Here is a 26,347-nt window from a genome sequence, read left to right on the forward strand (position 1 = left end):
GCAGGGGAGGGGCAGGTCCCAGCTCCTTCCCCCATCTACCGGTGGGGCAGCTAGTAGCAGCCTCTGGCTGGGCAGGGAATCCAGGGAGATAAGGGAATCCCTGCCCAGCTGGGGGCTTGTTGCTAGCTGCCCCACCGGCAGATGGGGGAAGGTGCTGGGACCTGCCCCTCCCCTGCAGCTCTTTCCAAGTCCCCTGCCCTGATCAGGGAGAGACAGTTGGGAGCTCCCTGCTGCCAGGGCAGGGGGAATTGTTGCCGTCTCAGCAGCAGGCAGCCCCCCAGGGGCAGGGAGCAATATCCCAGCCCTGGCCAAGAGAAAGCTGTCTCCTGGCTCCCCCTGGTGGTGGTAGGGGCCCATTGCAGAGCCATAGTAAGTGGGAGCAGTTTGCTGCTAGGAGCAGCAAATCTGTTCCCACATCCCTGCATGTGTAGGCACCCGCCCAGGAACATTCATTCATGAGTAGTTTACTCACAAGTAAACTGATCTCAGAACAAATGCATGTGTAGATGTGCCCAGTATTAACTATAGTAGTCACTGTCACTGATAGATATAATCATGTTTTTTAAATTCTCTCCCTTCTATTTTCCATTTAACTGGTTCTTAAATACCTGTGTCTTTCTCAGTGTATCTGGGCATGTCTACACAAGAAGTTTACTGTAGAGTTGCCTAATTAACTCTGCAGTAAACACCTCAGTATCTACATGTGCAGTGCTATTAGGATGGAGTAAACTAATTAACTCCACCATAGGTTAGTACCTGTAAACACAAGTACTATCCTATGGCATAGTTTTTTACTCTGCAGCAAAGCACATGTTTTTTACTCTGCAGATGGCGTGGCTGGCTGGAGCACAAGGATGCCTCAGTGTGTGGGCTTCCTGCCAGCTAGCTCCACACTGAAGGTCCCTTGTGCCTCAGCCAGCCCTTCTGCAGTGCACTGAGCCAGAGAGGAGCAACTGTGGGCTGACAGGATGACCCCCTGAGTCCCTGCCAGCTGGAGCTGCTCTGACCTAGCTCAATATGTAGCAGTTCCGGGTGCACGTTCAAACAGTATTCCCAGGGGCAATTAACTCTGGAGCAATAAGCTTTAATTGTACTTGTTAGATGCTCCTTCTGTTTCACAGAATGTACCTTATACGTTTCTACAACATGAGTCAATGTAATGAAGAATCTAATGAATTACAGTAATGAAGAATGATTTATTTCTCATTCAGAATAATTAGAGAGAAGGAATATATCTCTGCAGAGCATGACTTGGCTCATAGTTTGTGATGTGGCATGGTAGTCCCCTATCTCAGGGCTGCTCAGCCTCCAGCTTGTGGGCCAAATGTGGCATGTGAAGCCATCACACCTGGCTCATAGGTCTCTCTATGGGTCAGGAAATTTGGTGGCAGGGGAGCAGTGGCGATTTAATACAGCCACACTCCCCGACTGCCAAATTCCCAAACCCTATGGGGCAGGTTGAACCAGCTCCCCTCCTATGGGGCCAGGCCACACCACCTTCTTGCCTCCATGGGGCCAAATCAAGCTCCCTATGCCCCGTGAGGCCTGGTTAGGTTGGACTGCCCCACGTCCTGTTGGGCAAGCACTGTTGGGAAAAAAAGGTCGAGAACCTTAATTTCCAATTTTCTTTTTAATCAGCTCTCACCCAGTGAGGGATTTTTAGGTCTTAAGTTCTCACAAAATAAAGATTCAATTCATTCAGCACTTTCAGGTTTGAGCTCTTCTTTCCTTGGAGTTTTCTGTTTACACCTTCTTTCAGGTCCCCAGTTTCCTCTGAGCAAGGGAGCTCTGCCACTTGCACTCAAATCTGAGCCTCTTTGGGAAACCAGCCCTAGGGGCCCTGAGACCCAAACACATTCTTGGGGCTGGATCGCCCCAGCTCTCATCCTTGTGGTTATTCCTGAATGATGAGAGACTTTCTCGTCCTGGCACCATCTGACACTTCCCTTCAGGTCTCTCCTGACTCAAGTCTGAGTTTGAATTTGAACCTGAGTAAAACCACTCCTTTTACAACCCCGCAGGTAATTAAGTGACTTGGATACCTAGCCCCGATTCCCAATTGGTCTAGCTGTCCTTATTCCACAGAACTGCTTGTTCTTAAGAAAACCATGTTGTGGAATAGTGTTATGTACTCTGGCCCCTGTCACCACTTTTAAAGGAGATGGACCACGCTGTTATAGTCCCCATGGGAACCAAACATTAAAATGTGCTGCTCAGTCACTTGATACAGCAGCATTTAAATACCACAGGACTGGCCTCTCACAGTTCTGTCTCCCAAAGAGAGACAGCTTTTTCCTATTTGTAAGTACAGTACAAATATTATATACACATTTTTTAAAGAAATGCCTGGTATGGGATGTCTTTAATTCACTTTTTCTCTGTACCATGTGTAGTGAGACCCTTGTACAGATCTTAAACCTCTTGGTAGAACTTTTACTATTCCAAACATATTCAGCTTCTCCAAAACTCAGTACTAAACCAAAATCTCCTTATTTCCTCTGGAGTTTCAGCCTTTTCTCTTTGACATCATATTTTTTTAATACTTTTTGTGTTGCTGACCTTGTCCCCTCATTCAGGATTCCCTTGAGAAACTAATTCACAAGAAGAATTTTTCAGCCAGGTCCATAAACTTTGTTAAATGTTGTCCTAAAGCTCTTGTGAAAACCTGGCTATGGATCAGAAGATGTTGCCTTTTTCAGGACTTAAAAATACCAGTTTGCAAATTACTAGCAAGCTGGATTTTTAACATGGAGTGAAATAAAATTAATTAGAGATGCTTTATTTCTGTCTATCTCATGCAATAGCGTTGCTTGGATTTCTGTGCGCTTTAGGTCATTCAGATTGTATCAGGGTCTATAGCTGATGTCAAAGTTCCAAAATTTGCAGTGATCTCATGTTTTTGGGTTACTAAGTCTACTGTGCAATTTTCCATAAGCAGATATTCAATAAGATATGGTGACAGAGGAAGGTAAACCTAAACCTTGTCACTGCAACAGTTGGACATTGGCTCACAATGATTTTTCCCAGAATTTCATTTGTGAAAAATTTTAAAAAATGCTTTTTGTCCCTATTCAGCTTGCGCACAAAAAATTAAATGCTGAAAAATGTTTTGAGGGACCAAATATTAATTTTTCTTATCAGCTCTATTTTCAAATGCCCTGCCGACTTTTTCCCCCCTCCTAATTTCTGTTTTGAGGATGTGCTTTTCTCATAATACTAAGGTAATTTCTCCTTGAACTGAAGTTTGTGTAGCGACACACGAGGTAGCTTTAAACCAGTTGGCAGCAGTATGGAGATGCTAGCATGGGGCATAGGAAGCTGCAAAAGCCATCCAAGAAGCTGGGTAAATGTTTAAAGATTAATTTGTCCCTGGGTGAATTAGAAACATAAAAAATCCATATTAGTTTAGCTGTGAGACCTGAATACGTTGGCTGTCAGTCACAATTTGACTGAGTGCTCTGACCAGCAGTTCTTTCTTTACCTCTCTTTCTTTCTTTTCTCTCTACTGCCCACCCCAACATTTTCTGCTCTGAAAAAGAAAATGGCTTGTGAACTAATTTCTTGGTTTTTTTCTCCAGACTTAATTTGTTTGGTGGATATTGTTGTGGGATTTGACATCACATCACAAACAGAAGGCAATGATTTTTTTCATGGACAGCCCAAGCTGAGAGAGAACCTTCCCAACATCCTAAAAACCCTCACATCCTTGAGTGGTGTGAGTTGCAACCTAGGATCAAAAGCTCAGAGCAGTGTGGCACTGCAAGTGAAAAATACAGTCCGTCCAGTGTCTTCCAAGTTTGAAATTAACCCTGAAATAATCCTCAACAACCTGAAAAATGTTGTGATTGCCAATCCCTCTTTTCTCAATGTTGCCTTCTTGCAGTCACTTTGGAAAGCATTTAAAAAAACATCTGATAATCGAAGAAAGGTAACTTGGTCCAAAGTAATTTTCTTTCTCTCTTTAATTTACTTGTTTTATTCTTATGCGTTTAAACTGTTCCTTTAATCTTTCTACAGGTGTTACTTATATTTTCAGATGGTGTGGATGATAACATAGAGGCGCTTGAGGAAAAATCAGAAGAACTCAGAAAAAAGGGTGCTTAACAGATAAAATATTTTCACTTATTTTTTATTCAGCAAGCATACTTAATACGAGGACTGGGTAAGAAATACTTGTACCCCAGAAACATGAGTGGGCGCCCATGACAGAAGAGAGACGTTTTCAGTTCTCAGGAGAAGGCAGGCAAAAGGAAAAACTCCTCACTTGTTATAAATCAGAATGGCTCCACTGGAGATTTGACTAGAGTGACCACCTGTCTAATTGGGTGGGACAGTCCCAAAATATAAGCATCAAGTCCCAGTCCTGGGCTGAATGACTCCAGAACGGCATTTGTCCCGGATTCCCCTTGCCTCACTCAACTATGGTCCCAGTATCATGTGCAAGGATCCAGATTTTCTGTTCACTGTGGAAAAACACAGATTTTCTCCTTTGAAGGAGAACAATGCAGGAAATAACGGGTTTCCCTTTACAGGCTGGCTGAGTTCCAGCTTACTAGGGGCTGCTTGGGGCTGGAAAGAATGGGCCCTTGTACACATGATGATATCGCTGTAATTTGTTACATAGGAAAGTAAAATACATTGGATGTGTTTTACTTTGCTAGGTAAAAAAAGGCAGTTAAATTGAAATATGCTGCTGCAGCTGTACACTGTTATGAAATTTAATTACAATATGCTGTCACACCTGTACACTGTTATGCAACGCTTTTTTAATCACTAAGAAAGGCAATTAAACCACTAAAAGGGGCAATTTCATCACGTGTAAAAGAGCCCTTCATCACGTGTACAAGGGCCTTATTATGCAAGAAAATACATACTAACAAATAGTTTTGTAAGTTTCATGGGGCTGTCCCTATATATCTTACGAGGAAAAGAGGATGCAGAGACAGAAAAAGGGAGGTGTTTTAAGTGTCCAGTCACCTGTATTTGTTATGGCAGATGGTAGAAATGTAAAAAGAAAAGAAAAGAAAAAACCCAAAGAACTAGTGGGTGATGGAAATGACTGTGTGCAGGTTCCAAGGTAATCAATACACTGGTAAGTAACATAATGGCTTAACCAGCAAAGCTGCTGTTGACAGCAGAAAAACAGTAATGGGGAAGAGTTAAAGGCCCAGTTCAACACCTTTGTGCCAACAAGGGAGTGGTGGCTAACTGCCTATGCCATGTGATAGCCACTTCAACTATACCCAGGCAAGCAGTCCATAGGATGTACTCTGAGGAATATATGCTGCATTGTCACAATTGCAGTGGCTGCAGTGGGAGTGAATAAAAGAAAGTCAGATTTATTATGGAGATGTGCATTGTTCTTCATTCCTCCTGTGTCACTGAACATAGCAGGCACCATTAATCCTTCATTCAGACTAAGTAAGTGCTTTGAAATGTATCAGGCCTCAGCTTGTAAAATTTAACTTGCTTTGCTTTTCACCAATGCAACTGAAATCTGAGTGTGAGCCACAGAACCTAAGTACCTTCGCTGGCTGCCATCAACTTGCTTTCTGGGGATATATGCTTTTCAACGTAAGGTGTTGCCTTTTGAATTTCTCTTCACAATCTCACTAGATATAGTGAAAGACACAAAGAGGAAGAATTGCTTCCTATTGCAGCATTTGAAAGCATGTCACATTAATGAGTATATGTTTGCAGATTCATGACACTGCATTCTCTAAATTTACACTGGTGTAACTCTGTTGGAATCTGTGGATTTATGTTTGTATACACAGGATTAGTACAAAGCTCTCAGTGGTTCTGAACTCAGCCAAATGTTCAAACCCTTGATACTGTTCCAGGTGAGAGAGTGACACAGAGCCATCTAAAATTTCAGTATTTTTGTGGTGGTATTTGTTAATATTTTAAAAGGAAATGCAACCAAAACACATTTTTCTTAATCAAAACAATTTGGCTCCTGTCCCTCCCCTCCAAATAGGCAGCTACAGAATATCATGCTTTTGCTTTTCTTCTTAAATGCACTTTTCCAGGTTAAAGCCTAAACTATGAAGCAAATATTTATGTTAACATGCATAGTATTCAGATGACCTTTGAACCTCATTTGTTGTTCAAGATGTTTCAAGTGCTTCTTTTTGTGGATGTTCTTACTTCTTCATGTCATTAACACTTATACAAACTAATAATACAATTGTATAAAAATAGAAGTCAGACTAAATTATAATGTACATTCCATAATCTGGAATTTTTGCCTTTCTATATGAATTTGCATGCATGAGAATAAATGATATTTTCAATTATTTATTACTTTTTATTTTTATAATCATTTTTGTGTAGGACTTCATGTTTTTATGTGATCATTTAATGTGTAGGATTGGATGCACTCATACCTGTTGCTCTTGAAAGGGCCTCCAATTCTGAACAACTTCAATACATTGAATTTGGAAGAGGATATGAACGTAGAACTATTTTAGATATTGGCATGACAGATACAGCCAGCCAGCTCTCGAAGTACTTGGTAAGTTGTTCCATAAAGGATCAACATACATGATTAAATCTTTGTTTAGGTGCCTACAATAATATTTATTTTCCTCAAGCAAATAAGACACATTATTCAAACTAACATGAGATTCATGTTAAAAGCAATGTGGTCCTTTCCTGCTCCGGTTGAAGTAAATAGTAAAAATCCCCTCTCATTTCAATGGGGGCATATGAGAATTTTTAGCAAATGAAATTTCACCTGAAGTAACTTCTTTTCAAGGCCAATATTACTGAAAGAACATGCTGCTGTGTGCCTTGCAAGTGTGTTGGGGAAGAAGGTGATAGGGGATCTCATGGAAATCCAGGGATAAAGGTAAGAATAAAACTGCTTTACCGATTTGATTGTAATTTTAAGGATGGGCCACGTGCACCTGGAAAAATTAAAGCATTGGGGAGTCTCCAGTAGTTTTGTTAATACCTGTTTATGGAAGGGGTATACTAAAACTGTAACAGGGCTGGATTTTGGCTACTACTTTATGGGGTCTCTTGCCTGTGGCTTATTGCCAGAAATGAAACCGTTGCTTTTCAGCTCAGTAATAAGAACTGCAGAAAACTATAGAATGATTGTTATTATTTTGAACTCTCGCAGAAGAGCACCTACATTTCACATAAGTTCTTTACATCACAGCAGGTTCTGCCTTTTGGCCACTACAAAAGACATATAGGTCCTGTGGTGTAAGGAAACAAGAAATGTAAAAGCCATCTTGGATTTACCTTGGGGGAGTTGGGGAGAGGGAGGGAGGAAGAGGAATGTGTTGACATTTTCCTTGTGAGAATGGCTTCAAAATATAAATATAAAAACCCAGATGGGACACTCTGTTAGACTCCACTGATGCATAAAGTGGTTCAGCGGAGAAGGATTTTTCTGAATGTTTGAAAAAAAACAGATCACTTGCTCTCCTCCCCGGCCACACCCCAAATCAGAGGCTGTCCCTGCACATTGTAGCAAGTGAAGATGGGGAGTTCCATGCAATTAATCGTGCATGGGAAATATTTGAAAATACTATTTAATGAGTTCATCCAAAAACACTAGCTCTGGAGTAGCACTAGCTCTGATCTTGTTTTTCTTTGGAACATGGGATTGGTATGAGCTATCTGTCTGGGACCTTGTAGAATCCAAGAAAACTAATATTTATGTATCCAATTTTCAGTACTTCAGGGAGCTTTTTAGGGAACCAAGTAATTGATATGTGTAGTTTTTACAGAAATGTCACAGAATTGCAATCTCTGAGAAAACTGCAACACATTTCATTTTGACTGTATACTTGATTCTGTAAAGGGTATCATTCACCTCCAAGTAAAAGTCATGGAAAGACCTTACTGTCTTTCATTGGGGCAATGCAGCCTAAGATACTTTTAAAAAGCCCATGAAGAAATGCCCACAACTATGTCAAACAACTACTTCCAACGTAGTCCCATGGAACAACTTCTGGTGGCGTTATGGGTGGATTATGTGGGAATTTGAGCAGTGTACTTTATCCAGCTGTCAGAATCACAAAGAAAATGTAAAGGATCTGTTTCTGTAAATCATGTTTTGTCACCCATGCCCATTTCTGCTGCCCCTGTTTCTCTCCCCAGTCCTGACCAATGAGTAATGCTACCACCTGTGCAATTCAGAGCTGGCCTAATGAATTCCACAGAGGAGTGTTATTACGCATTAGCAGTGACTGAGGGGAGATGCCATGTTGTGGGGGTGGAAGGACTAAGCCTCATTGTCTTCTTTTTTCATCTCAAGCCACTAGATTTCTGTCTGTCGGGGACAATTTCTCGTGGTCTCAGATTCTCTTGGCACTTTGTTTTTCAACTAAAGTTTTTGTTTTTTCTCAGTTGTAACTTCATTTCAGTGTCTAGCTCCTTTTTTAAGATAAAAAATCACTAGCATATTAGCCCTCTGGTTTCCTCTTCTACAGCACTTCTAAATCAGTCTTCCTTGCCACCTTCCCCTCCTCGCAGCTGAGAAGCCTGCAAGCACTGAGCTGAGTTAAGGTGCCTCAGAGGATGTGCTCTGCCCTGCTGCCACAAGCAGCCAGCCTTTGCACGCTGCTATAGCATGCGGCTTAAATGGATGAGCTGTGCTTTGCCACCACAAAGTAGGGACCCTCACGTTCTCTTGGCATGAAATCTGGCTATACTGTAGGACACTAAATCAGGGACACGTGGATCTCTACAAAAGAGGAGAGGAGCCTGTTTTTGGATGTCTTTGCAAACTCCATGGATTCCAGAACTCCAAATAGCAAAAATATACCTGGCAAAAGGCAGCATTTTATACTGCTAATGAACAAAGGTAGCAAAAATCAGAGTTTAATTCTAATTATTTTGCCTTCACTTCCTGAGAAGGGGGTGGATACTTGAGGCATGTTTCCCTCACTGGGGCACTTGCAATATTTTGTATTAGGATCACCTTTGCTTACCCACTGTGCAGCCTATCTATTTATACAGAAAAGGCTTTTTTCCCCCTGTGAGCTCTTGCTCCTGCCTTGAGCTTCTATGCAGTGGGAATAGTGCATATTTGGCTTTCAACCCAAGGACCCCTGCTCTGCCAAGAAAAGGGCTCAGAATTCAGAAAGCAGCATAATGAAAGCTGTGTCCGTCTGGTTTTTAGCAAATAAGATCTGCCAGGAAAAGGAGACATAGAATCTGAAAAAAAGCTATTGTCTGTCTGTCTCTCAAGTCCTACCTCTCCATAGGCTGGCTCTGAATTTAAGCGTAAGGGGTTTTTCTTGCAGTCTCTGCTAAGAGGAGGCATATGAGGACTCTGTTCCCATTGCAGCTGCATTATCATGGATTTATGACTCATTTTTCTGAGTAAAGTCCTAAGTGGTACTAGGTATCTGACAAAGTATTTGCTGTTAGCCAGCCTAGGGAAACTGGCAGGCAGCCTTGCAGGCTTCCAGGGCTATCTAATAGATTTGTTTACTGATTTGTTTACTAGCACCCCTTGGTGATGAGTCCTAGATTTGGATGAACAGTATGAACATCGAGGGTATGTGCTAGACACTCCATTCTCTCCTCCTCGTCCCAAGAAGTTGCCAAACCAGAACAAAATAATTGTTAAATGAAAATACTATGCAAAAAAAAATAAAAAGAATGTCATATTCTTGGGGAAGTAGCTCATCATCTCAGTTCTGTTTCTTGATTGGAATGGGAGATCACAGGTTCTATTCTGCCAAATCCTTGAGTTAGGTTGTGGCATGATCAGTACCTCCTAGTTTGGTGGCTATAAGGATGCTGTGTTGCACTGATTCTGTAGCAGCCAATCACTTAAAACAAATACTTTGTGCACCCGAAGTTATGAGTGCAGAAATGCTTTCAGAATGATTAGAAAATAATGTTTCTGAGTATACAGGAAGGTCTCATTCTTAACTGTCATACAGCATTAGCTATCCATTAGTCACTAGCAATGCAGAGAGTACGTTAGAAGAGGTTCTGAAGTAGAGAAAAAAAATGGACTAGAAACTGTCAATGAAAAGGTATATTTTCTTCCCAAATCAACAACATTTTAAGTGTATCAGACATGAAATGGGCAGTTACATATGAAATCTTTATGGTTCCTATTCAGGCCTCCTCCTTTTGATCTACTGTGCCCTCTGAGATCTGTTATCTCAGGAAGGCTCAAACTTGCTCCATTGGGAATAACAAGTCACTCATAATTAGCCAAATGCTAGAAAGGATTTATACAAACTAGTTACTCTAAAACTGGCATGGTCCTGGCCCTATGTTTGAGTTCATAGTACAATTTGCAAAGAACCAAAAGAACTTCCTTGCATCAGCCGTTTCTTGCCAGTGGTTCCATAAAGCCAGTTTTCTCCAGTGCTTGAAATTTGCTCGTCAATCAGTGTTTTCCCTTGAGTGGGATTTCTCAAACTGCGCCTCCAGAAATTCAATGACAGAACACTGAGCCAGTTATTCAATACACTACGAATTGAGGTGTCAGTCCGTTTGTGGACAGGTAAGTACCTGGAATACACTTATAGCCAACTCAACTTTCACTCCAGGCTATTGCAGACTAATTTTTGGAAGCAAGCTTCACAGTTCACTTTGACAGCTCAATCATGCAAAGGGACTTGGCCACAGGCATTGTCCACTGATTCCAACATTATATTTATATTATTAACTGCAACTTTGGAAGATATAAGAAGCCATGTCATAATATACAAACAAGAGTACTCCTCCTATGTCCTGTCAGAGGAAAACCAAACATTTGCTTTATTTAAATTTTCTATAACATAGGGAGTACCCAAAGGTTTGAGTTTCTTAGTGGTAATAAAGCAGTTGTCAGAGAAAAATCTGCTGTTTTAAAAGAAACTCCATCTTCAATATACAAAGAAAGAAGATTGGAGAATTGAAGTCCTAGTTTTTCACTTGGAGTTCATACACAGCCAAGTAACTTCTATGTCACCTTCAGAAAAGGCCAAAACCCTGAAAATGGGGATACAATTATCAGGTAAGACACTTCTCATTTGTCAAGGTTTAGAAATATGGAGAGACAAAAAGATGGACTATGTAGGCAGAATTGTAATGGTCTTTTCAGAATTCTCATTACAGTTCCATAAGTCTAAACAAGCAACATTTATTAATTTTGTTCCTGCTTTTCTCTTCATTTCAGGGACCTCCAGGTACAAGTGGACACCTGGGATATTTAGGAGATGATGGGGAGCCGGTAAGCTTACAGGACTTTAGTTTTCACTAAGAAAAATACATGAAAACTCAACACTCTATTAGCATATGTAAATTGACATAGCTCCCTAAAATTCAGTTCACATCTCCTCTATCTTTCAGGGAACAAGAGGACCTCCTGGACTGGTGGGAAGACAAGGCAATAGGGGATGTCCAGGTACAAGAGGTCTCAAGGTAAAACTGAAAGTATTATTTTAACTAACAGTAAAATATTCTCTTTATCTTTTTGTTTTGTTTTGCCTACTTATTTAACAGATATTTGTTATTTTAATTTATTTCAGGGACTTCGAGGAATTAGTGGGCATAAGGTATAGTACATTTTATTTATTTATTTATTGTTTACTTAATTTGGAAAGAAAAAATATGACTTCAAACTGAAGTATCACTTCTGATTTCCAGATGGCATTTCTTTTCTAGGACTACATATTATAAACATTGCTTGTGCTTGACTCTGAGTTCACTGGTCAGCGTAGGCATCAATTTGGTCCCTAAAAGACGTCAAATAGAACGGAGCTTCAAAGAAAAAGTAATTGGTAAATGTAGTATTTTAGGACTTTATTCTTCTTGCACTCAGGCTCTTGAAAGTTTTGCCATAAGCTTCAATGGGCACAGTATTGGTTTGTTGTTCCTTTTTAACCTATTTTGAAAATGGCTGTGGTATGTCCATTTGATTATCATGTGTAAGGCAAATGTAAAAAATGAAACAGTAGGCATTAATTCATACATTGTTAAATTTATATTTGACTTCTGCATCATTTAGGCTGTAAACCTAAAACGATTATTTTGGTGAATGAGACTCATTCATACCTGTTTTTGTCATCTCAGGGATCACGTGGTGATGATGGGATTGATGGAATTCAAGGAGAAGAGGTGAACCCTTTTAATTTTCATACTGTATTGACATCAACTTAAGTTCTGAAATAAAATAATTAAAATATAAGTAAATATTAATAATTATTTTTATCTTTAAGGGTGACACTGGACCTTCAGGAAACAAAGGAGAAAAGGGTGACTTAGGTTATCCGGTAATGTGCATATTGTCTCATTTGATCAGGGTTTGATTTCAGAATAATAAGCCTGGGTATTACATGAAAAATACCCACTTGAGTACAGGGAGTGGTTTAATATCACAAAATTACTAATCTGTTTTGACTTGGGTTAACATGGTTTAGTCATAATTCCTGCTTATCAGAAGTAGGATAGCCTCCCTCTTCATGGTTGACATGGTCTTTTTTCAGCAGTAAATACCCAAAGTAAATATGTTTATAGGAAATTTTTTTGAAAAACAATTAAATGAATCATGTATTGTACAGGGTTCAACATTCTTCCATATATTTCTTGAACTCAAGTTGTTCCTTAGGGGCTAACATTAATCTATAGTACATATACATTAGCAATTCCTAATTCGTAGAGCAAAACCCAGGAATGAATGTTAGTAATTAAAGACTTGAGCCCAGAAATGAAAGATAGTATTTTAGGAGTTGAGCTGAGCTTCATTGAAAGGAGCAATGCATTTGAGTTTATTTGTCCTTCCTCTGCAGGATTTAGAGCAAGTGGTTCCACAAAATTTATTAATCATTTGCTATGCTTTGAACAACTTTCAGTTCTCTTGGTAAAGATTTTTTGGTATATTGACTCCTTAGATTGTCTCCCCACTTTCTGCTATGTGTCAGGGTGGTTTTAAGCCCTCCTCAGAAGCACTGTGTGTTGGCCATTGGTGCCAACGCTCCTGCTGGAACCAAAGCAGGATGTTCCTGGCTAGAGGGACTTGTCCCTCTGTCAGTGGCGATGCATAGGGGGTGCACAGGGATGCATGTGCACCCCCTGAGAGCGCTGGTGCACCCCCTCATAGCCAACATTCCCCACTTAGGCGATGGGCAGGGGGGGACGGTGGGAGCACTGGTGCCCCCCCTGACTGAGAGCGCTGGCCGGGGAGTGGGGCCACCAGGAGAAGTGTCGCTGGCCCTTCTGGCTACACCCCTGGTTCTTTCGTGTGCGCTGCAGGCACTTCTGGGTCAGCACAATTGGCTGTGGGAGACTCCCCTGAGTCACTGGGGGAGCAAGTGCCCCCTCTGACTCAAGAGGCACCAGTTGCCCATGTCCTCCATTCAGGGTCAGACTGATCGCCGTATTTGGGATCAAGAAGGAATTTTACCCCACGGTCTGACTGGTATGAACTATGGTGGGGGGTTGCCTTGCTGTGTAGTAGGCAGCGTAGCCCTCTACCTGGCATCTCTTGAGCATATATTGACATGTCATAGAAGCAGGGCGTTGTTTGTCGTGGATTCCTTACTTTATCTGTGTCAGGTTAGGTGCTAGGTGTATGTTGTGTCAGGGCTGAAGGTAATCTTATGTAGAGTTTGGATTATTGATTGTATAGGATGGTTTGGAGAGGGATGATCCTGCCACAAGTAGGAGGTTGGACTTGATAACCTCTGAATGTCCCTTTCAGGCCTACTTCTGTATTCTTCTATGATTATGTGAAATGCATGGTGTTTGAGCTGCACTCTTGTCCCCATGTGAATTCAACCGACTAGATGCTTTACCTGAAAAACTAAGATGTTCAGATAATGAAAAGGGCTTGAATAAAGTGATCACAGAGAGAAAGCATGGTTCTTTCATCCATGTTTTTATCCCACATTCTTGTGGTTGGATGATTTACACAGGCGTAAGAGTCCATCCATGCAATACTTAGTTCAGGGTAACAACTTTATATGTAAGAAGAAAAACAATTTAGGGCCCCAAATCCAAGTCCACATTTTAAGCAGTGTTTCAGGCCACTTACTGTGAATTTGAAATCCTTAACCTTCCCCTTCAACAGGAAAAGCATTTTTCAGAATCTTACTTGATTTTATGATTTCAGGGCAGTACAGGACCAAGAGGACCCCCTGGTGAACGTGGCCAGAAGGGCTTTCAAGGAGATCCTGTAAGCTTTTTCCAGATGCAATACAGATGCAACCTAGTTCTTTGCAAATTAATTTTAAATATTTTGCTCATATATTAACTTGCATACCCTTCTGTCTGGCAATTTGAATGAAAATGTACTTGTACTTCTAACTGTGTTTAAAATATGCAGCACTATATCTGGGATTCCTAGGCTAGGAACAGACATTACACATAAAGCGGTGTAAGTGATCAGAAACTGGTTTAAACCTGTAACAGAACAGACATTAAGTGCACATAAACCAGTTGGAAAATGGCTCAAAACAATTTGAGATAAACCTGGTTGAATGTAGTATCAGACTTAACTGATTTGGCTCAAACCGGTTTATGCAATGTCTGTCCCAGACCTCTTGCTGGTTTAGGATAAACCAGACTCCCCCAGCATTCCCTCTGGGCTGGGCGGGGTTGTCTGCTCCAGCCACAGGGCTGACACCGCCCCTCTGCTCTCTAGCCATCCCCTAGTGGAGACACGGGCTGGCATGGCCCTGTTAAGGCAAAGTGGCAGGGGGCTGGCATGGCCCTGTTAAGGCAGGGAGGGGGCTAATTCTTCCCTCCTTCCCCTCTTGCCCCACCATAGTCGGGATCAGCCTGTCTGCTGGGGAGCAGAGGGGATGGGGCTGCAGTGGTGGCCCCTGGAGCTGGCAGACTCTAGCTGCATGGAAGGGACGGAGGGAGGACTTGACCCTTTTCCCTGCCTCCTTCACCTTAACGGGGCCATGCTGGGTTGGTTGTCCCACAGGGTGGGTAGGGGGGCTCTGTTCTCTGCTGGGGGGACTCTTCCCCCTTCTCCTCCTTCCAAGGTGGGAAGGATGACTCTGTGAGGTGCTGGATGGGGACTTTTCCTCCTCCCCTTCCCCCCCACCCCACTGCTATGGGTCTGGGGGAGTGGGGGGCTCCATGTGATGTTGCCTGGCCCCAGAAGAGGGGTGGGGGGAGGCTGTTCCATGCTGGGGGGAACTCTTTCAAGAGAGGCAGCAGGAGCATGGAGCTCAGCTGGGCAGGGTGTGAGTGTGTGGGGTGTGAGGGAGGGTGGGGGGTGTAGGGACCCCAACACACTCCCCCCATGGTGTACTATTCCCACTGCTTGGCAGTAGCAGCAGGTGGGGAGGTCAGGGTGCTCATGCCCTGAGCAGGCGCAGCTCTGGCCAGTGCTGCATGGACGGAGGGAGCAAGCCTGCCTTATCCCTGCAGCTCTGCTCTGGGCACGAGCACCTTGACCTCCCCGCCTGCTGCTGCTGCTGTCAGCCAGTGGGGCCTGCATGCTATAGGGAGAGTGTGTGGGTGTCCCTACCTCCCCCACCTGCACACTCAGATCCTGCCCAGATGAGCTCCACGCTCCCGCTGCCCCTCGGGGGAGGGGGAGGAGGACGAGGGGGAAGAGTTCCCCCCAGCATGGAACAGAGCTTCATCCTGCTCTTGTTGGGGTGGAGTGAGGGGAAGAGTTTCCCTCTGGGGTTGGGCAGCATCCCATAGAGCCCCTCCTCTTCACCCCGCAGCGATGGAGAAGCAGGGGGAAGAGTTCCCTTCTGGGGCCAGGCAGCCTCACAGAGCCCCCCTCCCCATCCCTCTGCAGGGTGGGTGGGAGGAGGAGGGAGAAGAGCCCCCCCAACACTGAACAAGGCCCCCCTCCCATCCCCGTGGGGGAGAGGGAGGAGGGGGAAGAGTTCCCCTCTGGGGCTGGGCAGCCCTGTGCGCTGGGAATCCCTGCTGTCAGGGAGCCTCTGGGGTGAGCTTCCCAGGGTCTGGCCACACTCCTTCTTTAGCTCAGCTTCCCTGTGGAAGGGAGGGCTGCTTTAGTGCCTCCGGGGCTTCTGGCTTGAGCCACTGGAAGCATGTGCCGAATGTCTGTCCACTTGCAAACCAGTTCATTCTCTGCAGGTTAGACTAACCTGCAAAGACTGAATCAGGTAAGGCTCTGGCTTTTTGAATGCCTGTCCCTAGCCCTAATGCTTAATATTTTTATATGAACCCTTCACATATTAAACTCTTTCTCCTTTTTTAACAGAAAGTGTCCCACAAGTTTTAAATATTTAGTGTTTAATTTTGCTCTCAATCTGTGCTCACTATAGAGGGCTCCAATGAGCAATAAGCAAAATTCTCTGCCTTCTCATCCAACATAATATGGGACTTGCATACCAGGCTATTTTTATAAAAGAACAAATGCCATTGCCGGCTAACTGCATAGTATTTCTTTTCTTTTTCTTCTTTCTTAAGGGAAATTCTGGATCGATTAGTGAGATAAAAGGATCTAAAGGCATAAAAGGAGACCAAGGAAAAGCGGTGACTATTTAGTATTTTTTGCATTTCTATATCAATGGTTTATTCTCCATATGCTAACCTACAGTATTTTAATTTTTTTCTAATAAAGAAATAAGTCATGTAGTCCAACCCCATGCCCAAGGTAGGATCAACCCCAGTGAAAGGTCCAGCCTGCATTTAAAAACTTCCAATGGTGTAGAGTCCAGAACCACTCTCAGCAATAGGTTCTGGCTCTTACTCCTTCCCACCTCACTATCCTTCCTCCTAGCTAGAAAGCACTTTCTGATATTCAGCCTAAATTTTCCTTGTTATGATTTAAGGCTGTTGCTACTTGTCCTGTTCCCCATGGCCACAACGAATACTCTGTCACCATCCTCTCTATAATCATCTTTCATATTTTTGAAGAATGTTATCAAATCCCCCTTTACTGTCCAACTAAATAAACTGCAGATGAAGCTTTCTGTTGTGTACAGTGGTGTATCAAACCCACAAATCACTGGCAAACCTATTGACTCACTCCAAATCCACAGATCAATGGAGATAATTTTAAATTATTCTGTGGCTAATTTGTGCTGCCAGTTTTCATGCAAAATTCTCACTAGACTCAAAGGAAGCTTTGCATTAAGAAGAAATGAAAAATTCTATCTTTAATATTTCTGATGGTGTCATAGATTCTCAGTCCCTTTTTATGTAGAAGGTATGGCTTCTTTCATAAAATTTGGTTTAAAGATGCTAAGAATGGTTATAGTGGCAATTACTTTACAAATTCAGTCTCTTCACAAGTATATGCCAGGACAGTTTAGAACTATGGAAGCAGTAAGGCTATTACTTCATGTTACTAGCTAGCATGGTTTCATCCATTGTAATCTCTATAATGATCATTTTTGTATAATGCTTTTCACCTGTGGGTCTCAAAATGCCATAAAAAAGAACAGTACTATTATACCTATTTTGCAAATGGGGAAATTGAGACATAATGGGGGCTAGAGAAATAGCTAAGCTTACACAATAGGGCTGTAACAGAGCCAAGAAAGGAACTTCAGTGTCTGGAGTCCTAATCCACCTGCCAGGATATATTATAACTTCTTGAAGATCACCATAATTGTGTTGATGGATATTTATAGAGTTACTAAGCAGTAGGTAAGATATTTACTACTTATTTTGATGATCACATTTTGTAAAACAGGCTACACCAGAAAGGTTTTGACAAAAAATGCTATACAGTGGAAGTCACAAAGCTAGCATTTAATGGTTCTGTTCTTTATTCTGATCAAGTGGTTTACAGATATTATTTGCAAAAATGTTTTGATCTGATGGATGGATGGATATGTGGGAAAAGGTGACACAATATAGCAGCATTTGAGAGATAACATGAAATTAAATGTCGTATTTACAGGGTGAAAGAGGACCAGGGGGATCACCAGGCTTGCCGGGATCTGGGAACTTCATAGTAAGAACCTACATAGAAAAAGACACTGGACATGCAACCTGAGGCATCATACAAAGGAAATACCTAACCATGATACAAGATAGAGTATTTAGGATCTTGCCTCTCACTCTCCCTTTCTAAAAGCCTCGCTAAAAGAAGATGAAATAAAGATGATCTCCAACAGACTGCCCTGAAAGTATTAACAACAACAGCAGCAGCATTTGGTTTCATACAGACACTTTCCTTCTGACCAGAATTTTCATATGGATTGCCAACATGAATGATTAACAATCCAGATGAAAAGATTAAGGGAAAATAAGCTTTAATAGCAAAACTTGAGTTATAGACGTGTATCCAGTGCTGTCTGAGCTAAATTGCACAGACAGGAATAGTCCTTAATGACTCAAATAGTTCCTGAGACTTCAGAGGAATGTTACTTATCCTAAAAATAGGGCTATGGTGGAATTTCCATGTAATGCAGGCCTGTTACTAATCATCAGCGCAGGATTGAATTTCATACTGTAGGTCAGGGCTGCCCAAAAGTTAAACCTGTTGTTTAATGAAGAAGGAGAGCAAACAACAGTGACACCAGAAAGTGCCTTCTTTGCTTCAAGTTATCACAAAACCAGCCTCACCAGATACTTAAATTAAGTTAATTTAAGTGAGGGGGGGAGGAAGGGGAAAGACCATGGGCCTGTATAGGAAACCCGTAGGTTAAAGAATATTTAAATGGACTGGATATATTCAAGTTAGCAGTATTTTCTGAAATCTATCAGCGTGCTTAAAAAACTAACTGAAGCAATTTCTGAACCATTAGCAATTATCTCTGAGAACACCTAAAGGATGGAGGCAGGTCTCAGAAGACAAGAGAAAGGCAAACATAGTTTCTCATTTAAAAAAGGGGAAAAACAGAGCAGTCCTTCTGACTATAATACCTGGAAAAATGCTGGAATGACTTATTGAATGATAAGTGTATAAGCATCCAGAGGATAAGGTGATACAAGAAATATTTAGCATTTTCTTTTCGGGTGCAGTTTCTCTGAACACCCTGCACCTATCTCCTTGAAACTTGGCAGGCTTTGTTGCATCACCAGGGGCTACCATCCCTGCAGTTTTGACCCCACTGTGGCTTAACACATACACATGATGTGAGTTTTGCTCTCAATATTTGGGGGTGCAGTTTCTCTGAACCCCCTGCACCCATCGTCTTGGTACGCATCATGCCCTCAGAAGGGGCTACTATTCCTGCAAGTTTCATCCAAAACTGGCCAGAAATGACAGTTATATCCTGTTTTGACTTTCCGCATTATATCCTATGGGCGAAATGTTGAAACAGGGTCGAAACGGCAAAAGGTGCAACGAAATGGAACAGCTGTTTCAACTCAAAACAGAAGTTGAAATGAAGCACTGTTCTGTCAAAACGCTGATTGAAATGAAGTACTTCCGTTTCATACAGCCCTAACAAATAACCCAAGTACAAGATGCTCCGTAGAGGTTTCTCTTGAGAGAAAAAATGTTTGTACACTTCATGCAGCTTAACTCATTACGGGGACCGTGCTTTCCAGACAGCAAGGTAACCGTGGATTGGAGAAGGAGGGGCAGCTGTTCCTGCCCCTCCCTTGGACTGGGAGGGGAGAGAAGGAGCAGCCATCAGGTGCTCCCCACCGACTGCTTGCACACTGGGAACTCCAGTGTGAGAAGCAGGCAGGGGACTTGCAGTGCTGCTTCTTCAGCTTGGCTCCTGGGTGCTGGAAACCAAGAGTAGGGAAGAAAGCCACAACTCCCCTGTCCACTTCATTCACCAACATTCACAGTGTGTGGAGTAAGCCAAGTCTTTGCCCCACTGCTCCAGTCCCCCTAAGAATGAGAGAATGAGAGCAGTAACTGCTCAACATAATTTCCCCAGATGAGGATTGCTTCAGTGTTAGGAAGGTGTAAGGGGCAGGGGAGAGAGGGCAATTGCAGGCTGAATGCCTGTACTGCTCCCTTTCCTGGTATCATTTCTAGCAGCAGAAATTTTCCGCTGCTAGAAATGAATGCTTTTTGCAGCTTAAAAGAGTCAATGTTTTGACACGGTTGCAAAAAAGGCAACTTTCATTTTGGGTTCTGTACATGGTCTGTCCTTGTGGCAGAGCAGAATAGAGGTTTGTGTACAATGAACAAAGCAAACGATGAAAAAACATTGTTAAAAATTCTGGGCTTAATTTGGTCTAAGCATGCTTTCTTAACACTACTTTGCATGTGCTATAGCTATTTATTTAGTGAATAAAAGCATTCTTTCTTTCAAATGAATAATCATTTTTCTAAATCCCCCCACTTCAAATGGCATACTGGCTAGAGGATGGAACTGCACCACAGCAATTGTCTAATCAGATGTCAACCAATTTGATCTTGAAATGCTGGAAGACTCCCATAAAAATAATAAGAGATATTTAACCTTTGGTCATCTTTGTCGTCTAATTATTAATATATACCATATATACCAATATAAATATGTTTCTGTAAGTTGTTGGACTATCCAGAGTTTTATTCATACTTGTGTAGCACTCAGACTTTGCTTCAGCATAGACAGTAGCACCCACATTAGTCATGTCCAGGTGGTTCATAACTCAGTCAATTAACAACAGGTTACCAAATTAAAGATAAGCCATTCAGCTATTTGCTATTTGAAGGGAGTTGCTTCTTCATGCAGCTGAAGCTCATCAGTGATCCCACACAGCTGATTGGAAAAGTGGCTCTCTATTCCACACAGGTGTGAGCTATACATAACCCCTGGCTTTTTCACAAACAACCCTGCAAAATATCTGGATTCTGCTGTACATGCTCAGCTGTACCCATTTTCTAAAGCTTTGTAGGGGGAAAGATTAAGTATCATCTCTTAATAGAACTGAAATAAGAGCTTCCTAGGATCTAACACATTTTCTAATAAGCAACCATCTTGCTTTGTCTTAGGGAGCAACAGGTCTAAGAGGACAACCAGGATCAGAGGTAAGCTACAGTAATCTTTTATACTGGGGTTGTGGTCTACGACTTTTTTAAGTGTTTTGAAGCGGAAATGAAATCAAGCTTAAAGTACGTCTGCTCTAGTAACAGTAGAATCTGAGAAGCAAATTCTACTTGCCTTACTCATGTGATCAGTCTCTGTGATTGAACTAGCACTAGTATGTATATGAATAAGGGAAGTAGGACCCTGGATTCCTCTCATAGATATCCAAACTATTGCATTGTACACTAATTCAGAACTGATGAAAGATTATTAATAAGAACCAGTTTGTTCAGGACACTGTCAAGCAGAGTAACTGTTACAAAACCTACTGCCAGCAAAGATATTTCCATTGTTTTCTTAATTGCACTGACACCCTGGGGACGAGGATGACCTCACTGATCTTTATTGTCTGAGCTGAAAAGCATGCAGATTATAAATGAACAGCATATGTAGTGGCAAACGGTAGTTAGCTGTGTTAGTCTGAAGTCAGGCAAAAGGCGGGGTAGAGATGCATCCTATAGACCAGGGGTGTCAAACTCATCCTGCCCTAAAGGCTAGATGGGTGGTGTGGGGCCAGTCCACAGGTCAGACTGGATTCACAGGGCAGCCCTGCATGCTGGATCCAACATGCGTCCTGGAATGGCCAGAGTAGATGCTGTGGGGGACACTAGGGCCATGCTGCATGGGATGACAGCTGGAGCAGGCGCTGTGTGTGGGCCACCCAGTATGCCCCACATGCTGCCTGTGGGTCAGCTCTGAGGCCCAGAGTCAGCACTGGTGGCTGGAGGATAGGGCTGTGGGGGCTGGATCTGGACCGTGTGTAAGTTGTTAAGTGATGGGTTTTTTGCCCCTCTTTCAAGCTGTCCAATAATACTTGAAGATGCTAGTTGCTATTGCCAACCGGTATTGAAATTCTTTAAATAATTTTTGATATGCTGAATCACTGTCCAGTTCATGATGAGTATTCAGGTGTTTAATTTTAGCTGTTTGCCTCCATAGGTCATTTTGGTTTTTTTGCTAGCTGCATGAACATAAGTCTTTTGAAACTCTTCTGCACCTATGCTTTGTTAATATTGCTTAATGGGAGGTTAATGCCAAAAAAATACATGCTTTTAAATTAGAAAATATAAAATGGCTCTTGTAGTAAATCAGTCTTCATCACTGTTGCATATGAAAATCTTAACAAGATGTTGCCTCTTATTACAGGGTGGGAAAGGAACTCCTGGTCAGAAAGGTGTCCAAGGAGAGCAAGGATTCAAAGGACCTCAGGTGAACATTTATATTCCTCATGGTATTTTTGAGAGGATGGAGGATTTCAAATACTGAGAAGAACTAAGAGAGAATCTGTCTGAGAGTTAACAGACCTGGGGTATTTATTCCAGATGAGACCCTTTCTGGGAGTGAATTTCGTAGTGCCGTTTGAGGAGCACTAATAGCAGTGGCTTGAGGTGGGTGTACTACAGAGTAAAGTTCCTTGCATTGTCTGTAAACACACCCCATTCTTAACTGAAACAATACTGGTTTACCCCTGTGCCTCTGAGCAAGATGGTGACCCCACCAGAGCTGATTGTCAGCCAAGTATTCTAGGTAATTGTATAAGTATCTTGGATCCATTATAAACATGGGGGTCAACTGACTCTTGCAAGTGAAGGTGATTGCAAACTGTTAACCCCTTTTGCCAGTGAATTCAACAGCTACAAAGTAGAGGTTTATCCCAGAAGAGCGATAGCATCCCTATCTTCCTGTAAGTCTTCTACCAGGGAGGGAGCCTTTTAAAATCCTATCTCAGGTACCCAAGGAGGTTTTCGGGTTAATTTTTGGGGGGTTAGACTCAATGATCTAATAGGTCCCTTCTGACCCTAAAAAAAATAATCTATGAAATCTATGCACCTGGGATAAGCATGTTTTGACACACTGGTTTTATCCCTGCCCTTTCCAGATTGGCTGTACCCAGTCTGGGGTTTGTTGTGAGCAACTCCAGAATCTTTTAGCAGAAAGTCCTTACAGACTTTTTAAATCAAGGACCCAGAGTCTGGAGTCTATTGGACGAAATAAACAGACAAACTCAAAATCAAGACCCAGAGATGTTTATGGATTCATTTTCAGCCCATTATTCTTAGTTTATAAAATTGGTTTTGTTTAGTTTGATTAGTGTACTTATGCTTAAATCTTCCTTCCTTCCTAGATTTACAGAAATACTGTTGGCTGAAACAACAAATTTCTGAAACTCTGCCACCTGTGATTTCTTATTACAGTCCTAATACAGATGTGATTTTTTCTAAAGCTCAAAGCGGCTAACTGTGGTATCTTTACATGGCTTTTAGAAGCTGAGCCAAATTCAGATTTCTGTGAGTGAGAGTAGTCAACTGACCTCAATGCCCTGAGAGTTATGGCTGTGCAAAGAATGAAGGCTAGTTGCTTTATTTGGTTGGTTTGTTGGTTTTCCTTCTTATGTTTTTTGTATATTTCCTTCATATATTATTCATATATGTGTGTGGTTTTAATGGGGGATCATAGTAGTAACAAGGATTTTTGCTGTGTTCCCAAAACCTTGTAAGAAGAAAGGTTTTTGAAGAGATGATCGAATGGAGGATTCTTGTAACTGTCAAGAACAGAATCATCATAGGTGTGGTCATGAGTGTCAGTTGCACGCTGGGAGAGAGATAAGAGTTCAAACTGATGTGATGCTGGGTATCCTCAATGCTCATTGAAATGAATGATTATAGATAGATGAACAATTTACTGTGAGGCAACAGTGTCAGAACTCCACTGGGCATCAGCTGCTCCTTGATGACTATCCAGATGCACACGTCTACCTGCGGTCACTGCAGCTCAGTCAGCATAACTTCCCCCTATTTCCATGAGGACTTAGCTAACATGGTTTAACTTCCATTTACCAAGGGGTAAGAGCATTTGCACACAAAGTTACAGGAGAGCAGCAGATATGAAAAAACCCTGTTATGATGTGATAAGTGTTTCATTCAGCTGCCAAATGACAGTAGAAAGTGTCAGTTGTTGTTCAGGAGTACTTAGCAATTTATAGGGTTAAGTTCTAAAAAACCCCAAAAAACTGACTAGTTGTCCTGGCTCCTGTCTACTTATGGTATGGGGCCATTGTGTTCAATGAGTAAAAATCCTGGATAGAAACACTATGAAAAAATTGGGGTTTTTGATGAAAAACAGAAAGGCAGGATTAATGTCCTTGGAGTATCTCCTGTTTGCATCACTGATTCTTAGTTCATATTAACAAACCATGGAGTATAGTCATAATTAAAGAAAATTCCATTTGAGGTTTGAAAATTGTGCTAAATGCATGCTTTCTTGAACCACTAACACACTTGACCCTTGTAAAAAAGTATCAGATTTTGCCAAGCAGAATAAAGCCTTATATGAATTTCTGTGGTTGCTTCTAGATGCCAGATCCAAATTAATTTTAAATCTTCAGGGATTGTTCCCAAGATCTGTGGGCAGAACCCAGTTGATATTGTGAAAATCAGAAAACCAGAAATGGGAGGCAGAGGCAGAATCTCTTGCATCTAGTTAGCAGAGACAGCAGTCTTAATCGTTTCTGTAATTGTCTGTAGGTAAAGAAAGGGTTGATGGCAGTCTATAACTCATTACAGCCTAACAATACCACTCATCTCTGCTCTGTGCAACATGGTTTAGCTTGCTGACACTTAGAACAACTTTTCTCCCAGACAGAAAGGAAAGTGAGAATAGTGGGGAGAAATGGAAATGTGTGTGCATACAGAGCCCCTGGCATGGCAAGGAAGTGGAGAATGGAAGGTATAGTGGGAAAGGAAGAATGAAAGAACCCATACAGGGCAGAAAATGGATGCAAATGGAAATGGGAGAAAAATGAAGAATGATTAGATGGGAGCATGAGAGAGGTGGTGGGGTGGGTCGCAGAGCATTGCTGAACCAAAGGGGACAGGGCATTGTGAATTTCTTGAAATCTCTGGATTTCTCTTGTGAATCATGTTTGCACATCTTACAGTGCTAACATTGCATGGCAGCCTTTAAAGGATCTCAAGGCACCCCAGAGTACGACAGCACCCTGGTTGAGAGTCTCTGGTCCACACCATAGCACACAGTGTAGCATAGGAGATACCTGAACTAGCTCAGGTACCGGTAGCTGTCCAGCCTCTAAAGAGTGTGGTCAGTGTGGACTAATTTGCCCTGCTCTTTGGACTCATACATTAGCTCACAAAAAGCTCTGGGCTGCTCTGACTAGACCTTGACTGGTATCTGAGCTGAACTAGTTTGTTCACACCTCGCATGAGTACCTCTATGCTGGACTGTGATCTGGTCTTCAGATGTAGCCTGACTGTAACTGGGGCTCTCACTAATTTACTTAGTCTCACTGGCCATTACTCTTATTGAATAGCACTTTTCTCTACAAGCAGTGCCAGTAACTCCAGTGTGAGTAAGGGTATCAGCCTCTGACCTCTAATTCATGGGACAGTCTGAGTACCCATGACTCCCTCATTGGACTGAAGAGAAGATCCTGCTCCCACATTCATAGGAGAAGACCAACAGACCCATTGCATCTTGAGGGTTTCCACTAAATGAAAAGAGCGCAATTTGGAAAGGGAAGGGATGATTCCTCTGGAGCATGAAACACCTTGTGCCTCATTTAAAGCGGGAGGCAGAAGCATGGTTCACTGATTCCCCGAGCCTTCCTTCTCTGTGAGAGAAAGTAAGCTATAGTGGCGGTGACTGTGCCACTCCATGGAGTGACTTTGTCAAGGAAAGATGTTTTGGTCCTTCCCCCTACATCCCAGCTGGGTTATGGTTGTGTTCCTATATTTCCCTGCATTTCTACAGTAGGAGTAACACCTAAATTAGAGGGTTGTGGGTATTTACTCCGTTATTCACTGTAGGGCACTTCAGTGATGTGAAGTGCTGTACGGGGGCTAAGTTACCATTTCATAGAGGGTTCTCTTTAATTTTACCCTTAAGAATTTATGTATGTATATGTGTTAACTGGATTTTCTGTTGTGCTTTGTAGGGGCCCAGGGGGATTCAAGGTATGAAAGGAGAGAAAGGAGAACAAGGAAATAAAGGTTTTCAGGTATGCAGTACCATCGTGAAAACACTGTATAGTGCTTTAATTTTTAAGACACTGTGGAGATATCCAGTGGAAAAGTTCAGTTTAATCTCAAAATTCCACATTAGTATAATGTGACATTTTTATCAGAAGAGTACATTCTAGGGCTGTGCGAAGCTTCGGTCCCTGATTTGATTCAGTGGAGATTTGGCCCAATTCAGTGGCCGAATCTCTGAATCCGCATCAAATCAAAGGACCCTTTAATCTCTTCAAATTGATTCAGAAAGATTTGGACATAGACACAGCTTTAAATGTTTTTTTTACATACCTATAGGTAGCAGTGCGGCTTGTGAGTGCTACAATGCTGGGGCGCATAGTGTCCCACAGAAGCACGGGGGTTCCCCAGTACACTCAGCAGCACTTCTAGTCTACTTCTGGGTCCTCTGGGGGGCATGCAGCCCCC

The 26,347-nt window shown here is 42.2% G+C and overlaps 1 protein-coding gene across 1 annotated transcript in view; it reads left to right on the forward strand.

Annotated features, from left to right (window-relative positions):
• The window catches only part of LOC102376655 (collagen alpha-6(VI) chain-like), a 101,572-nt gene that overhangs the window by 30,038 nt on the left and 45,187 nt on the right, over positions 1-26,347 (forward strand). Inside the window, exons 9-23 of the mRNA XM_006036285.3 lie at positions 3,579-3,928; positions 4,018-4,096; positions 6,372-6,517; positions 6,761-6,853; positions 11,147-11,200; positions 11,320-11,391; positions 11,499-11,525; positions 12,043-12,087; positions 12,189-12,242; positions 14,081-14,143; positions 16,375-16,440; positions 17,816-17,869; positions 20,801-20,836; positions 22,041-22,103; positions 25,846-25,908. Of these exons, the coding sequence (XP_006036347.2) occupies positions 3,579-3,928; positions 4,018-4,096; positions 6,372-6,517; positions 6,761-6,853; positions 11,147-11,200; positions 11,320-11,391; positions 11,499-11,525; positions 12,043-12,087; positions 12,189-12,242; positions 14,081-14,143; positions 16,375-16,440; positions 17,816-17,869; positions 20,801-20,836; positions 22,041-22,103; positions 25,846-25,908 (1,265 nt within the window). The remainder of the gene's footprint in view (positions 1-3,578; positions 3,929-4,017; positions 4,097-6,371; positions 6,518-6,760; positions 6,854-11,146; positions 11,201-11,319; positions 11,392-11,498; positions 11,526-12,042; positions 12,088-12,188; positions 12,243-14,080; positions 14,144-16,374; positions 16,441-17,815; positions 17,870-20,800; positions 20,837-22,040; positions 22,104-25,845; positions 25,909-26,347) is intronic.

Source organism: Alligator sinensis, unplaced genomic scaffold (assembly GCF_000455745.1).
Source record: "Alligator sinensis unplaced genomic scaffold, ASM45574v1 scaffold1159_1, whole genome shotgun sequence".
NCBI lineage: Eukaryota > Metazoa > Chordata > Crocodylia > Alligatoridae > Alligator > Alligator sinensis.